The 17,568-nt window shown below is 38.5% G+C and overlaps 1 protein-coding gene across 1 annotated transcript in view; it reads right to left on the reverse strand.

Moving 5' to 3' along the window:
- RORB (RAR related orphan receptor B) overlaps positions 1-1,600 on the reverse strand; it is a 133,643-nt gene extending 132,043 nt beyond the window's left edge. The window contains exon 1 of the mRNA XM_052701131.1: positions 1,454-1,600. Coding sequence (XP_052557091.1) covers positions 1,454-1,460 — 7 coding nt within the window. The 5' untranslated portion in view covers positions 1,461-1,600. The remainder of the gene's footprint in view (positions 1-1,453) is intronic.
- Positions 1,601-17,568: the final 15,968 nt, after the last annotated feature.

Raw genomic sequence — 17,568 nt, forward strand, 5'->3', positions numbered from 1 at the left:
AGCGTCAGAGGAGCGAGGACACAGCTCGGCTCACAGCACGGCGGGGTGGAGGCCGAAGCAGCACTGGAAGCGAGGCCGCTCCCGAGAACTGATGAGCACGTTTCGAAAGTAACCCTCGACCTACGGACCGGGTCTGCTTGCACTGGAGGTACTCCATTCAAGAAAAAGAAAAAAAAGCTGCAAGGGTTGGGGGAGGAGAAAGGGGGGGGTTCAGCATACAGGTTTGAGTGTTTTTCCCTCTTAGTTTCCTGGTACTCTCATGAAAGAAATACTGTTTAGCAAGTTCTTGCTAGATACTTCATAGTGCACACTCTGTTTTCTTATGAAAGAGGGAGAAGAAGCATTTTTGTTTCCCTGAGCTAACGTCAAAGTTACAGTTTCTATAAAGGAAAATCAGACACTCGTGGTTGTTAGCTCTGAAGGAGAGATAGCCTGTACGAGGAAATCCTAGCTAAAAGTTCCTCCTAGCGTCTTCGCCCTCATTCATTACACAGACCGGAGATCCGGGAAACGCGCATGCTACGGGGCTGTCACTCGCGAGTGCATTCCGCTCCTCGCGAGCAGTCCTCGTCCGTCCCAAACGCAGAGGAAGCCTTTTCACTTTTCACTTCATTAACCCCCGTGGGGCGAGGCGAGCGACTGGGCAGGACAGAGGCGGAGGAGGTGCACAACTACCGCGGGTACGCGGGGCTGCTCGTCCCAACCTCTGCTCGTCTGATCCATGAAAAAAGGCCGCGAAGGGCCTGTCCCCGAGACACGAGGGAGCAACAACGCTCCTACGAAAGAATCGCAGTGGGAGACTCAGCACGCAGCCCCCCAGACTCCAGCGGCCCTTCTGCTGGAGCTCCCCGTGCCTGTATGACCCAAGCTGTGGGGATGCTTCTCGCTGCCCCGCGCAGAGGACGAGGTCCTGGCTGCCCTCCGGGGAGGGACGGAGGAGAGGTGCGGACATGGTGAGGAGGTCCCGGGAGGCGCTTCCACCCCGTCCCATCAGCAGTCCCCGAAGAGGTACCGCCTGGGGAGCCGCGCAAAGCCACGAAAAGTCCGCAGAACTTTTTTGGAAGAGGAGGGGGATCAGCTCCCCTTGAGAGCAGCGAAACGAGACCACGGGCAGGCGGGCCCAGCGGTGCGGACTCTGCGGCGGGAGAACGAGCCCGCCGGCATCACGGGGACGGTTTGGGAGAGAGAGGGGATTCCGAGGCACAGACATTGCCTATCACTTCCCTTCTTCCCTGTCCTCCGCTGTCCAGGGCGGCGCCGCGCTTCTTCTCGCGCGGTGTCCTCGAAAAGAACTTGGGGCTAACACCGCGGCTGCGACCAGCGCACCCCCGGCAGCCACGCCGATAGGGGTGCGCGACCCACCAACTTTCTGCCCCGGGCCTCCTCCTCTCACAGAGCCTCCTCCCCGGCCCCTTCCAGCACAGACCCGCTCCCCCTCCGCCGGCCCGCTTACCTCGCATGGTGTTGGCGATTCCCCGCTCCGCGCAGTCATGAAGCTGGGAGCCCGGGAACTGCACCACGAAAATCCCGTCTCAGCACCCGCGGAGGCGGCAGCCGCCGCGGCTCTGCTCTGTCGCGAAAACCATCCCTCCCAGGCGGCTCCGCGGGGCGCGGCTCCGCGGGCTGCCCGCTGCCGGGCGCGCTCCTCGCCCGCCCGACCGCCGCGGAGCTCTGCGGGGGTCGGCGGGGCCGCGGCTGGCTGGCGACAGGCAGGGGAGGGGGAAAGGAACTGAGTTACGTTAAAAATAAAGGAAAACACACAAACACAGACAGACAGGAAAAAGAAGAGGAAGAAAAGCGAGGAGGGCTGCAGGGCTGGCGGAGCATGTGCGCTTTCACATGACACCCGCGCCCCTCAGCAGCTCCCCGGTGCGGATTTCCACCGCGCAGCGACAGGGACTCAGCGCAGAGCGGGAGAAAGACCCAGGGACGACGCGGCCGAGCGGCTTATAGCGGGGGCGGGCGGCGCCGCCGGCACGGCCCCGCCCGCTGTCAGCGCCACCGCCAATCGCCGCCCGCCCGGCACCGCGCCCGCGGGCGGCACCGCGCCGCCGCCTCCAGCCCCGGCCCGGCCCCGGCCATGCGGGGGGCTCCGCGCCGCGCCGCCCCGCGCCCGGCAACTTCTGCTGCTGCCGGCGGGTGCTGTCCGGCAGCTCGGGGCTGCGTGCGGCGGCGCAGAGATGAGTGCTGTCCGCCGGAGCTGCGGAGAGAGGTAACCGCGCAGGACGTCCTCTCGTGCCTTAATGTTACTGTATGCTGAGAGGGTGGAGCGGCGGGGCTGCTTTGGGATGGGAAGCGCTCTCCTCGGTGAGATTGGCACTTGGGAACTGCTACCCCTTTCCCGGCAGGAGAGAGAAAGTTTGGTGATGAGTTATATTCTCATGAATGAGCGAGTCTGGATGCCCAAACCAGCTTGCTTTCCCACTGTAGGACAGATAGACAGAGGCCAGGAGTGGAACTGTTCCGCGGACATTAAAATTTCTCCTGAATTGTGTCACCTCTTCTGAGTTAACTCATGTTTTGCCCATGAGAAAATTGACTACAGGTTCTTCCCAATGCTTTATTATTATTATTATTATTATTATTATTATTATTATTATTATTATTTATTTTCTGTGTGGTAAATCATGGAATACAAGCACAGGTCATCTCAGTGGGTCATTTTAGAAACAAGTCCCCAATGCCACGGATTGCCTTTTCTAAGTGTAATCATAAAATGAAAGAGGAAAAAAAAAAAAAAAAAAAAAAAAAAAAAAAAAAAAAAAAAAGCAGCAACAACAACAACAAAAATACAAAACAGATTTAACTCCAGTATGTCCATGCAAAATTATTCATATAAGCCCCGTGATTCAAAATGGGATGCACTTAAAAAGAGGTTCTGTTCAGTTAAATGTGAAAATGACAAAATGGATTTATTCTTTCCTACATGAATGATGAGATGAAATTCTATCAGAGAATCAGCAGAGCTAGTCAATGCATCACATTTACACTGAAAAGAAAGGTACATATTAGCATAGAAAAATGGCACTCTGATGCTTTCAGTGGGTACAAGCTAGGAAAGCTTCAGTCCTGGGAGCAAGTGACTGATTTGCAGGGAGCCTCAATCCAAACACCTGTTTGAAAGGAAGCTGAATGTGAAGAAAACTCTGCCAGTGTTGAAACTGTTCAAATCTAACTGATCTTATTAAATTTTGTTACAGCTGGATTTAATGTGCAGAAGGTGGAGTCACTAAAAAAATCATAGAAACCCAGCACACAAGTTTCCTCAGATATTGTATACTTTTCATATTCTTGACCACCTGATTTTATTTATTTATGCAATTTATGTACTGCAATTCATAGCTGCTTGTTAGCATTCATCTGGGGCATTGAATTAGAAACTTATTCACAAACTCTTACAAGCTGCTTATATTTGCTTGTATCAGCAGACCTTCCAATACCTGTAAGATGTTTTTTATCCTTTCCCTTAACAAGAACAGGAACTTGGTGTATTTTCTTTGTAATGGAGACCCTGACAGACGAGAGTGGCTGCAGATGGGTCTGACTGAAAGGCTCTTCAGTGGATTTTCTCATCAGTCTTCTCCTCAAACTGTCCGTGGTGAGCAAAACTTTCTGAGATAATTGCAGTAAAACAACACTTGTACTTCAGTTTACAAAGCAGTTTAGAAAGCACAGGATATAAATATATATATAATCTTTCTATTGAGTATAATTTAGCTAATATCTAATTTGGAGTTTGGGCGAAGTTTTAATTAGCTCCTGCCTCGTACCTGAGGGTTTAGTAAAACAGCCGTGAACGAGAGATATTCCACGTGCTTCTCGCTTGGTCTGCTGCAACCAAGACACTTTTATTTCTCCTGGATGCCCATGCAGCAGCCTCAACAAAGTCTAGGTGAATTTGAAGAGGAGGCAATGACTATTCTTTTGTATTCTGAGTCTTGTTTTTATTGTCTATGCCAGTATGACTTTTAATTATTGTAGAGCTTCATCTTAACACCAGTGAAAACTTTGACAGGTAAAAAACAAGCTGTCTGCTTGTTAAGCAGCACGTTCAAGTACCTTCTGCTGCTGCAGCGAGTACCGATACGCACTGATTTGGAATTTACAGGGTGCTTTTAGCAAGGAGGAAAAACAAGAGAAACCCAAACTCCTCTATTTTATTTTATTTTGATTTTATTTTCATTTATCTTAGTTCACCTATCTATATTTTTTTTAAGCCTACAAAACTCAGATTATTTCAGCTCTAAATTTCCCTTACTTTTCCCTCTACTATATGGAGTAGCAATTTTTATGATTTTTTTTTTTCTTTCAGAAGTTAAACTTTTAGTTTGTTCCTCTGTCCTGATCCAGCAGCGTCTATGTCTGAGCTCAGACATGTCGGTGGCTGAGCTAACTTCTACAGCAGCTGGAGCAAGTTCTTGCACTTGCAATTTACTCAATACTTGGGTGGCAATAAAATTATACATACAGCAAACATACGTGGACATCAGTGAGCACCAGTGAGTTATGAATACTGCTCTGTAAAATGTAGGTCTATTGAAATCATTGTGTATCCAAGCAGGTAGGCACAATACAGGAAAGCATCAAAACCTGAACTCATGCAGGGAATTTGTAGTACTTTTCAAAACTTACCTCTTATATCCAGCAGTTTAAAATAAACTGAGTGGTACTCACAGCTCACTGTTCTTGTGAGATGGTAGCTGTCCTCGGTTTCAAAGAACTACTCAAAGGAGTTCTCATTTCATGAGTGCTTCACAGAAGAAGCTTAGGAAAAGCAAGACATAAAGAGTTAAAATATAATAAATAAGTTGTTTTATTCAAAATGTTATCAATTACTTTGTAGAAAAAGATGTAATTGCTGTCATACTTCCTCTGGAAACTAACTACTAAAACATTGCCTTTCAGAATATTGGCTTTCATTAGCACCTTTCCCTTGGCTGTTTGGAGACAATATTTATGGCTGCATAGTTTTTATCATTTTAACCATTTGCAATATATTCATTAGAGTTGTATCAATCTATGCCTAATTTAGCTTCTTCCCTAAAAATTACTGAATGCAAAATAGTCAAAACAATGTTCAAATCCATTCCCTTGAATATCTGTGGCCAATTTCTGTTGGTATGAAAAAAAGACAGATCCACCCTGCAGCCATAACTAGTTTCTTAGTTGTGATCAGAGTGAGATTGTCAGAGTTTTCCTGGTCTTATGTGTTTCCAGCAGATATAATTTCAGTGCCAGACATTCCTAACGGTATGTAAGTCATGAGACATGGTTTCTAATTTTACATTTTATGACTAGAAATTGTTGAATAGAATGGAATTATTGAGACTTGCAAATCTGAACATCTCTCGTAGATTCTTCACTTTCAATTCACTTTCTAAATTCTTTCCCATTTCAGATTGCCTGCAGATTGCCTGCAATCTGAAGAAAAGGAAAAGACAGAGAAAGTATGCACAAACTCTACATTGAGTTTATGTCCTCATAACCACTATGACATTTCAAATTTTCTGCAGAATATTATTTAATTCAAATACTGCATTTTTTCTTTCTGAATTAGAAAAGTGGTTTTAAAAGAAGCCATAAAAAAATTCTGACACATTCAGAAACAGTATTCAGCAACAGGAAATATGTAATAATGCCAGTTTAGTTTTAGAGGTTAAGGTCGTACCATATTATGCTTTTTTTTTTTTTTTTTTTAATCAAAATGGAAAAAAAAGGACACAAAACATACTTCATTTCTTTCCTCATTATTGTTAGATGAAAAGCAATCCCTACCCATACAGATAGAATGTCAACTCTTGTAAATACTTCGTGGCATATAACATCTGATTTTTATTTTAAAATGTGTACAATTGTGGAAGACTCGTTTCTTTCCTTATATTCTCCCCTGGCCCAATGGCTGAGGTTACACAGTGACTTACACCACCTTTAGATGCAGTGTCAATCACTGGACCATTGTGTGGAATGTCTCAGTCAAATATACCTGTGACCAAGGGTGGATAGCAGGTGGGAAAATGTTCTATTTTGGTTTTGATGTTTAGCTGAAATGGCTAGTAACTGAACAGTCTCTAAAATGCTGCTGCTGGCCAGTTGCACTAAGTTTGAATCCTTAAAATGGTAGTTCCCCAGTTATTTTGAGGCAATTCAAGAGCAAGAATGGGTTTGAGGAAAGAAGAAAGAGAGACAAGAGTTGGAAGGAATATAAAAATGCAAAATAAAACACATTAGCAAAGAAGCAGGAGGCAGAAGACCAACATACAGATGAGTACTTCCTCCTGGGAGCCTCTGGGGGACCAGGCACTACAGGTTGGCAACAACGTGATTTTTCAATATGGATTAATGTCAGACAGTAAATTAAAAAGTAAGCATCTATTGCATCCAAAGAATTTCCACTTTAAATGCTTGCTAATCTCTCAGCTAAACGTACTTTTTGCATCATGGAAGCAATCTGAGGACTTTTTTTTAGTATACATTATTTTTAATGTTTTTCACTGGAAAGGCAGAATACAGATTTTTTGTTAATCAGTAAATTAATTTATTTTTCTGGTTAAATCCCAGTTTTGCTATTGATGCTTTTTTTATACTTCAAAATTGAAGGTAAAAAATGAATTTTAAAATATTGGGTTTTTTTTTTTCATGTTGGTAGCTAATGTCTGTATAGAAAACCATCATTTTAGTTCCACCCATTTTGATGACCCAGCTATTTTCCTAATTGTACTAAAATGAATTTTTATTCTAAGAAGGCTCAAACCCTGCATGTTTCTTTGTAACTTCTCTTTTAAAGCAGGTTGAATTAAGGGAAAGTGTAGCACTTTTTTTGCACTTCCATGCCAATTATGACTGAAACTTGAATCGTGGATGCAAAAAAATTATATGATTACAAAACATAAATATTTAGAAAAGATCTTGCATAAGTTTAAAGATCTACAGAGGGTAAACTTCTATTTTTATGATGAAACTAAAATTACTTTCAGCATAATCATCAGAATAATCAGAAAATTCATATCCTAATGTACACTGATTTTCAGGTAGGTGAAAATATGCTCATTGTCAAAACAGTGAGGCCAGAGAGGTTCAAAGTGCCCAGTGTTAGCCTAGTTTTTGAAGCAGATGAGAATAGATGCAGGCTTTTGAAAAAACACGTGCTAAAAAAACAGATTTATTTTTTTTTTTTTAATGTTAAAGCAGATATTTAAAGAGAATAAGAGAGCCTACAGATTGCTTACCCCTATTTTTGGCATGATCCATTTACAGGCCACCACAAGGCAAACAAGATAGTTACGTCAGATAACAAAAACAGTCTCTGAAAGCAAAAGTGAATAGCTATGCTCTCCTTTTATTAAAAAAGTTCCCTTATAAAGCTATTAACACCACTTTAATTTGTGCAGTTAATTTTTCTTTCCAGTTCATAGGCTGGTTCTAGGAGATTGAAAAGTGTCCTCAGTTCAACCCTTTGTACAAGGCAGGCAGATTTAGCAAGTCTTGATCTGACAGTGTATTAATGCAAACACTTCAGATTAAACCTGATTATATGTTTTTCTGAATTCAAATAGGTGTCAAGATGCTTATTTTGATGTTATCCTGTACTGATGGATCTAAAAGAAAAAATGGCATTGTTTTGAATGAGCCTTTTATTTTATCTATAAATTTTGTCTGTAAGGTAAGTATGATGTATAAATATTTTTACAAAAGCTGTAAATTAACTAATAAAAAATGTCTAATTTCATTAACATTTTTTAAAAATATTCACTGCAATAAGATATAACTACTGCTATGTCCAGGATATCTTTCCTAGATATACAGATATAAAATTACCGAGCCATTCGTATTTGTGGATAATGTGCAAAGAAAATTCTCATGAGATATTTGAAAATAATAATTTCTGATGTAAAGTCAAATTCTTGGGATGTGTACTATGCCTTGTTAATGTCATCATATATCTTTCCAGCAGAGAAGAAGATAATACAAAGAATTTTTAGTATTATATAGCCCAGTGAGTATTATATTAGTATCTCCAGCATAACTAGTTTGTGGATGTATAAGTGAAAGACAGAGCAAGAATCTAAAACCCCTTTAAATCTCTGGTTTCCAGGATGGCAAGTTTTACCTGACACACTGCAACTATTCTCTGCTGGTATTTTACCCTTAAATCCTGAGAATAGGAAAATTTTTTAAAAGCCCACTAGGACACAGTGGCGTAAAGTTGCCAGAGCTAGCTTTAAATGAATTATTTTGGGTACTGGTAACAGTCAAGCTGTGACAGCAGAGAGCTAACTTTGTGTAAGAAGTTTATTTTGCTGCATGGGCAAGTTTAGCACCCTGTCCTGCACTACATGCAGCTATTATAAGATGGCTGCAACGTAACATTTTGCATAACACCTCTCAGGCAAATGTATCTAACACATTGGAGGCACTTGGCTAAAGCAGCTAGCTGGGTTAGACTTGTACTGTACTGTAACATACACATATTATTTTAACGGTTTTTAATTCTAACTATTATCTGGCAATAACACTTCACTCCCTCTAAACTTTCCCAAGAGAAATGTGGCCAGTTTTAAGATGCATAATTTCTCCATACATTAAATATTCATTGAACATGAAATAGAAAAGACATTTCTGAAGGAAGACCACTTCACTATTTATAAATATACAAATCGAGAGTCAGACTCCTCACGTATATAATTATTACAAGAATCTCAAATGAAACAAACTGCTTCCAGATGACTGCTCCTAATAGGGCACAGAAAAATGTGAGTATCTCTCTTTGCTGTGAATGTCAGTCACAAGGAACAAGATCCCAGGCCCTCAGACCCATCTGGTTTGTGTGTCAGTGAAGTGGCTCATGCATAAAAAACACATTAAGTTTCTTGATGGCTGGACAAGGAACAACAGTCCGAAGAGGTATTAAACCCAATGATGAAGGCTATGGAAACACAATAGTTATTTGAATTAACAGACAAGATATGGAATCACTCAGAAACATTTAAATAATGCTCATCAAGTAACAGCAGTGACACAGACTAAAAGGACTCAATTTTCATACAGTAAAACTAAGAAAGGAAAGATAGGCTAAAGTCCCATATTCATAAATGAGTGATCGTACACTAAAATTAGAGATCTGTATGGAAACAGAAATACACAAAGATCTCTGTGTTGTTACCTCAACAAAATGAAATGAATATAGTATTCATACTCCTTTTACCTTTCCAAAAGTTCGTGATTTGTAAACACTGCCATCTTAGTCACATAAAATTAAATAGAAAATTGCTTTAAAGTGGGACAGAAAATTGTATTATTCTATATTATGTGTAATTCTTAAGCTTTTATGGTAAAATGACTGTCTTACAAGAACAAGAGATTAGAGGGTAAACAGGAAGATAAATACAGATAGATAGAAGCATACAAAGGAGAATAGGAAAAGAAAAAACAGAAAACACGGATTAAAGAACAACATACTTTTATGGAAGAAAGAGAACCCTACAGGCACTTTATGATCTCCAGAAACCCTACGTAAGGTACTGTAACACTACATGTTGTTCTCTGCAATGTTATTTTTCAATAACTATGTTCAGCACCCTACAACTACTGTGATTATTCCAAACAGAGGAAATTGTGGTTCCTGTAGAAGTGCATTGCAAAGGAATTTGCAAATGTTAATACGAACTTTTTCTCTTGAGCTGTGACAATTCTGCTAGAGATTTTGAAGGTGTTGGCCAGTAAGAAAAGAGTAAAAAGAAATCAGTCTTTGTTTTGTGGCAAGCTGCAGAAAACTTTCAAATCTGCTCTGGTACAGTGACAAAATGAGTTAGTTCAAAACAAGTCTTTTGCAAATAGATTTTCAAAGGAAGAAGATGGAAATTAGTGATCTGGGAGAGCCATTATGTCAACAGACTGACAAAGCTACCATTGTTTCCATATAAAAGGGAAGAGTTAGTGATTGAAGAGCTTGGCACTGAAAATTTTATTTTCACCTTTCCCTGAAAAGGCAAAGGAATTAGACAAAGAATGAAGAGGTGAAAAAAACCTAATCAAAACAATAATTAAACCAATTGCTTTCTGTCTATTCTACTGGCATCTATCACTCAGATTTTGGAACCTGTTTCTACAATAAAAAGCTGATCAGACTCGAAGACCTTAAAATCTGAAGTAGTAATGATTTTTTTTTAAGCTGATAGGTTAACAAGTTTTGGAAAATATCTTAAAACTTATGCTTTTGCACATGAAGAAGTCTATAAATGGTTGAGGGTTAGATTTATTTGTATGTGGAATGTAAGATGATTAAAACTGTTGGAGAATAAACAATGGCTTTGCCTATTTCATGATTCACTGTAATAGTTTCTGTATTCCTTAAAGATTGCTAGAATGTTCAGGTTATGACTGTGCAAGTTTGTATGTGTCAACATAATTTTCAAAAGCTTTATCTTTAGGAGAAAAAGAATACTATCTTTTAAAATTTTGGTATCATATTAGTAAGATCAAGTAATGCTTACATGTTTTTGTCCTGTTATCAGATGGGGCAAAGTTGATTGTCTTCATATGTCTGGTGTGACTAGAAATTTTTGGACTGCTATACTCAGTTTTTCTTTTTGATTGGTAGGATAACACACAAAAAAAGAGTAGAATATCAAGAAATAAAATAATATCACACACTACCAAATCATTTCAAAATAACAGAAAAAAAAATTATAGGCAGTCAAAAGTGTAACAAAACATTCCTTGGCAGCTTTCAAAGCTGCAACAGATTCACTTTTCTTTTTTTTTTTTCAAAAACTAATTTAAAAAATAGTACAAATGCTACTATTTCTAATAAAACTTGCTTCTTTTATCCAACAAACTATGTATTTGAAATTGGAATAAAATTTAAATAAAAAATAAACCAGTTTTCTTTATTAAATATACAATAATCAAATCAACTGTAAACCAACCAACTAACCATCCTGCATATGTTTCCCCCTCTGGCAGCCAGTCTGCTTGTGACACATCTAGAATTGCTCCTTCTGAACCAAACCTTTCACTCCTCAATATACCTGTCCAAGAGGAAGCCAAAGGCCAGGATTCACTTTCATTCTGAAAAAGTTCAAAAGTTCTCAAAATAAATAAACTATGTTAAATTTGATTTTACTACTGGACATTGCACTCTTATTGCACTAAATCCACTCTCATTTTTCAAAATTTTTTAGAACTATTGATCACAAGTTCCTTGCCTGCAAAACTACACTTCTGTCAGTTGACACTCAAATTATAAAATTCCACAAGGATCAATTTTATTTTGCCCTAGCTCTACACATAATTTCTATAAACCACTAAAGAAGTATAAAAATGTCACAACAGTCATGCAAAGCTCAGCTCTACCTGTCCTGTATTTTGGCCACCAACTTGGTAAGAAAGAAATGAGATGGTCAACACCAATCATATCTGAGAAACATCAAGTAAAAATGCTTTAAATCATGTCTTTTTGTGCATTATAATCCATCCAATTTTTCCAGAAAAAAAATTACTTCCTGTGAGTACACTACTGCCATGAAGTACAGTTGGATGTGAAACCACTGATGATTAGGAAATTCCAGCAAGCTCAGAAAGCTGTCACATATCCTTAGCAACAGAACTAACAGGAGATCTTCCAGTGGTTTCCTATAGAGTTTTTTTTCAGGCTAAAGGACTCTTTACTTCCCTTTATAGTTGGGTTCCCAGGTATCTGGGAGACTGCTTAAAGCTCTGGAATGACATCTAGATTCTTCTGGCACAATGGAACTTTTTACAGAAAGGGTAAAAAGGAGGGCATAAAGATTTCTCAGAGGCTTGTTTGGTACTTGAAATTCATTTCTACTGCAAAGATGGCCCTCAAAAAACTTGCTTCCAATGAAAAGTGTATTCAATTAATTACATATTTCAATATTTTCTATTTTCTTATCTATATGACATTTTTAAAAAATCTCACACTTCATACAGTTGAAATACACAGCTTTGTTACATACTTTTACTAGTTCTGTATCAAAAGAAAAATATAATTTTCTGAGTGTGCAGTAAGTGTTTTGATATTTTGCATTTTAGAAGTGAAGTTTTCACAGAATCACAGAATTGTAGGCGTTGGAAGGGACCTTCAGAGATCATCGAGTCCAACTCCCGTGCCAAAGCAGGTTCCCTACAGCAGGTCGCACAGGTAGGCATCCAGGCAGGTCTTGAACATCTCCAGAGAAGGAGACTCCACCACCTCCCTGGGCAGCCTGTTCCAGTGCTCCATTTTCTGTAAATGTGTTGTAAAAATGTCATTTTAAAGTAGTATGCTGTGTTTGAAGGGTCAGATTCTGATGTCATTGAGGATATCTGTGAAAAATAGTGGTTATTTGATGAGATGGAGTGCAGGAAAAACTATTGGTACTATGTGGTCAAGCTACTAATTACAGGCACTAACAAAACAGTCAGTTAAGTGAGGTATATAATAAGGTTGTACTGGTGCTTAGCAGAGGAAGATGTGAACCACTGGTATGAGAAAAAACTATCATCATTTCTACCTTATTGCAGTCTGAGGGCATATTCAAATATAATTCCAGATTTTCTTCTGATACAGATATAACTTTCAATTAAGGCCTGAGGTAAATAGATGTTTTTTGATGAAACTGAGAAATAATCATTACAATACAATGGCTTAGGAAGGAAATCCTGTTCACTGCAAGAGCAGTCCAGCAGAATGACTGCTAAATAAAACCTAGAAGTAAAACCTTGGTTTAATATTGTACTTCAACTTGTCAAATTGTTGCTCAAATGAATCTACAAGGCACCAACCATACATCATATTGTCTCAGAAGAACAATCAAGGAAAAGTAGAGAACAGAAAAAACGACGGGTTGATGTACTTCATAAGATCTACGTATCAAAACTGAATTTAGACAAAGTCATATACTGGCTATATTCAACTGCATGTCCTAAATTAGAAAAAAAGAATACTGGAAACAACAGCTGTGTGCCGTAGCAAGTCATTTTGGATATGATTTTTTAGTAAAAAAAAAAAAAATATAGAAAATCTCCCTTGTTCCTAATGTTGCAACAGTACTGACTTAAACATTAACAGAAAGTATTAATCAAAGTAATGCAATTTAGAAAGATCTGCATCAGCCCCATTTGACTAGTTAACATCTAGCAAAAATGCAGTGCAAGAAATTATCAAAACTTTCCGTTTATAAAATTAAGGACAAAAGAATGGACTCAAATTCCACTACGTATGATGCAAAAATCCATAGAAAAATGTACAGATAAAGTAAAAAGCAAGAAACAATTGTTATACTTAAAGAAATTCTATAGGTTTTCCACAGGAATTTGAGTTAAAGCATAATTTTTCAAGCTAAAAGTCCAAGATTAATCTAAGGTTTGTCACTCATGAATTGCTTACTTTGTCCTCTTCTAAAGATGTCCTAACAACTTTTGTTCATAGTGCTAAAAATATAAGCTGCCATCTTCAAACTATTGCCATGTCTGTCTACAGGGGTTCTGTCTTTAAAACTTACCCTTTTCAGTGTTGTGTTGTTTTCTTAGAGTAACTTGCTGTATATCCTGCTCTAAAGAACGATGTACAGTCAGCACAACATGGGCACTAGTCTTAATGGTTCACATTCAGAGGGACAGAGGTTTGTGGAGGGAACTTTGTCCATGAGTCCTTGGAGCAAAGAAGGTGCAACAGCTCCAGACTGGTTCAGTTGGCACATGATGGTTGCAGCAGCTTTTTCAATTCATAGACTAGTCTTAGCAACTGCAGCCTCAGCCAAGCATACTGAGCCAAGTTCTGTTCTTAGTTACACTGATGTAATTCTGAATAGATGCTGGCCTGTTTTATTCATTCATAGCTCATACTAGTGTTAATGGATTTATATATGAAATAATGCTTATTCAAGCAACCTCCCACTCACATAATATTCCTGTTCCCACTGAAATTAATGAAAGGTTTGACTAAGTGAAGACTTCAGAATTTTGTAAATATTCAGTTAGTGCATAATTTGCTGCCAAATTCAAACTGAGTTAAAGGCAACTCTACTGAATTTATTGGAGCTGCATCTCATTTCGAACTGCCTCATAGTTTCATTTGAAGCAAAAGAATCTATATGCTTGCAAGAGGAACTTGAGATAATAAATGTTTCAACAAGGCTGTGGAGAAAGTGTTGGTCTTTATTTCATTCACCCCAGCATAAATTTGGGAGAATCAGCTTTTGCTCTCACATATATTTGATGCAAGACAGTTAAGAATTGAAAATCCCACTGGGCTTTATTCCTGTTTTTGCTTTCTGCATGTGAAAATAAAAAATAAAAATAAAAACCAGCAGTGTTTCTCTCAATAAATAAATATTCCACCTAACTGTGTTCTGAGCTTTATAAATGTGCTTAGAAAATGCCAGTTTGGTATTTAAGCCATAATTTTGGAAAAAAATATAATCCATCTTTATTAACAAGTGATGAGTTTTGACTTAATGGCCTAAGGTAAAGCCAAGGGCAGATAACACTCTAGCAAACTGTCTGTTAACTTCATTAATGACCGATTTCCTCGGGATTATTACCATTATAAACTAAATTCAGTGGTTTAGAACAGAAGTTATACAATTCTGACTACCCTCCCTCTCCCTGCTTTAAATTCACTATGACATGATTTGAGGCACTTTTAGGAGAGCAGCTATTTTTAATTTAGCTTTTCTGTCCTTTTCGTTATCCTGACTACCTTGGACGCATATATTTTTAGCAGAAATTCAAACTTTATAAATTAGAAATGTATAATTCAGATAAAAATCTAAACATTTAAATTTGGCAGGGAGGGCATTAGGAAAAGCGAGTATACTTCTGCTTTATGGATGGATAAAACTGATGCCAATTAAAATTCATCTGAAACCTAACCGGGTGTATTCTGCCTGCATCTGCTAGGAACTTTTCTCTCTGCGCATTTCTTTTAACACTGTTACAAAAGGGAAATGCAGTCAAATGAAACTAGTGTAAACTTCACGCAAATGACTCACACTGCTTCTGTATTGCACAAATCCAACCTGCCGTATTTTACCTAAGCAATGCAAAGGGTCATAATACCAGCACAATGCTTAAAAAACAGCAGTAGGTTTTGAATAAAGAGCTCTGCATTCTGCTGGCAGACGAGCAGTTCAAACAGAAAACATGCCAGCAGTATAGACCAATGCATTATCACCCCCTCCCTCTTGCTGCATAACTGTGCTTCATAATGTGCCATAACATTGGCAAGCACAGCTCAGAGCTTTTTAAGAACACAAGGAAGCTCATGAATAATGGTTGAATCAGGAAAGTGATAATTAAATGAGACAACTGAATGCCAGTGGAGTTCCCAGTGGAAAATACTCTTCAGTGAAGATCATCTCCACCCTTCATTTCATCGTTTTTTAGCATTCCATTGCTATAGATATTTTTCAAACCAACAGTTTAAAGAAAGCATTGAAGTTCCTGAAAACCATTTGTGATATTTTTGTTTGTAACCCCTTTATTAAAAGGTAAAGCATTTGCTTTTCTCCTGGGAGAGATTAAAAATAATAAAAATAAAAGCTTACATTGGGATATGATTTCCCAATGAAATAACACATTTTCCTGTTTTAGTGAACAAGCTGATGCCATAACGTATTAAAAAAACTGCAGAAACCATCAATATCTAAATTTCAAGCATCCTTGCTTAAATAATTGCTTTAATGTTTATCTTTTATAGGAATTATTGCTGTTTTCTTTCTACCTACTATTTCACCTTTTCAGTAGTTGCAGAGCAATTGCAGCGAATAATGGGGAGGGCTACCCTGTCCCAGAGAAGAGAGTTCTAAGCTTTCTGCACCAAACCCATCTCTACTGACCTCTTGTTCATCACAGCACCCCATTCCTTCTGAATTAGGTGAATGAGTTGTTGCCATGTTCTTCACACGTTATTCAGATTGCAGTGCGACTATGAGCTAGAAGCTGCAAGGTCCTTGTTGTTATTTGTACTTGCTAAACAAGTGCACATTCTTCTTCTACGTTGCAGAAATTAAACTCTCAAGAAGGAAATGAGAAATGAGCCTCATTACAAGATGAGAAGTGGTTTTCTGTTAAAGCACTAAAAATTCAAGTGACTCCAATATGCGAACATGACAGTGAAATGTGACTGTGACTGTTAGCAACACTTCTGTGATTTACACTGCGTATAAAAATCATTCATTCACTTATTTTCATTTGAAAAAAGATCTTCCTTTTTTTTTTTTTTTTTTTTTTAACATCACCTACCTCTTCATTCTTAAAAGAGCCAAAATTGACTCACAATGAATCTCAATGCTCCTTTTCAAACAAACTCAGAACACTTTTTTTAATCAGCAGTGCTTAATATAACTAACCTGACAGCTTTGCATTCAAGGTTGAGAGGATATTTTTAGCATCTGAAATATGTAAAAGATCTGGAGAAAATTGATTCAGGGTAGTTTATGTAAAGCATCATACAAACTATTAGCACTTAAAGTATTTTTATGTGATTTTCAGAAAAATGTCTACATTACATGAGAAGGAAGATATAGAAATCATTTTACCAAAAAAAAACCCACAAAAGGTCAAATGCTTTATCACACCTACACCACAAGATTGCAGAAATAGATTTCTCTCATACTTAAGAGGGAGGTTGTGAAAGTCTATCTACATGATTTATTCACAGACCACTGTAGTAGGCACAGAGCCTTAATCTACAGCAGAATATTCTGTGTATGGTATGTATAAAGGCACAGACTGCTCTTGAATCACACAAGAATAACAGAAGAAATTTCACATTATTTTTCAATAAAATATTTTCATACTTACAGTTGTCTCCTCTCTTGATTGTGTGGATTGCCTAGATAAGTTGTGTAACTCAGATTTAACATCTAGTGAGCACACACATACATTTTGGGGCTTTATTGATTGTTTCAGTTCTGTTTCATACTATTAAATTACAGTCTCTGAATTTTTTTGTTTGTTTGTTCTTGTTCTTTTTTTTTTTTTTTTTACAACCATGGAATTAGTGTAACTATATAGGCTAGGACACTCTTCTGAAAGTTGGAAAACTCTGAATCACCTCTGTTCTCTGGCAGACAGCATGATGTGGAGTATTGATTTAAATGGTTATTTTCCAGCCAGATTGGTTCCCTGATCCAGTTCACTGTGCAGGCTCACAAGCAGTGCAATGGAACAGTAACTGAAAGAGCTTGCTTAGCTTTGGCATAACTAACAAAGTTAGCCTCAAGTGAATTCCTTATACCACTCGATTTTTTTTCTATTTTATTTCAAAGGAAACAAGTTTATTATGTGTTATTATTGTTGTTAGTATTAGGATGAGGATTGCAGGATAACAATGAATCTAAACTTTTTTTTTTTTCTTCCCCCCACAGATCTTGCATCTGTTAAGTGAAAGAAGTAAAAAAAGTAAAAAAATAGAGTAGGAAGGTCTACTCCAAGGACACACACACATTTTATTCCATGTTTTTGCAGGTAGTGCCCATGTCGCTGACACTGGAGAAGAAGATAGTGGAAATGAGGCTGTGCAGAGTGATATTGCCAATTTCACATTAGAAATGATTCACATTA

Source organism: Tympanuchus pallidicinctus, unplaced genomic scaffold, assembly GCF_026119805.1.
Source record: "Tympanuchus pallidicinctus isolate F22 unplaced genomic scaffold, pur_lepc_1.0 scaffold4, whole genome shotgun sequence".
Lineage (NCBI taxonomy): Eukaryota > Metazoa > Chordata > Aves > Galliformes > Phasianidae > Tympanuchus > Tympanuchus pallidicinctus.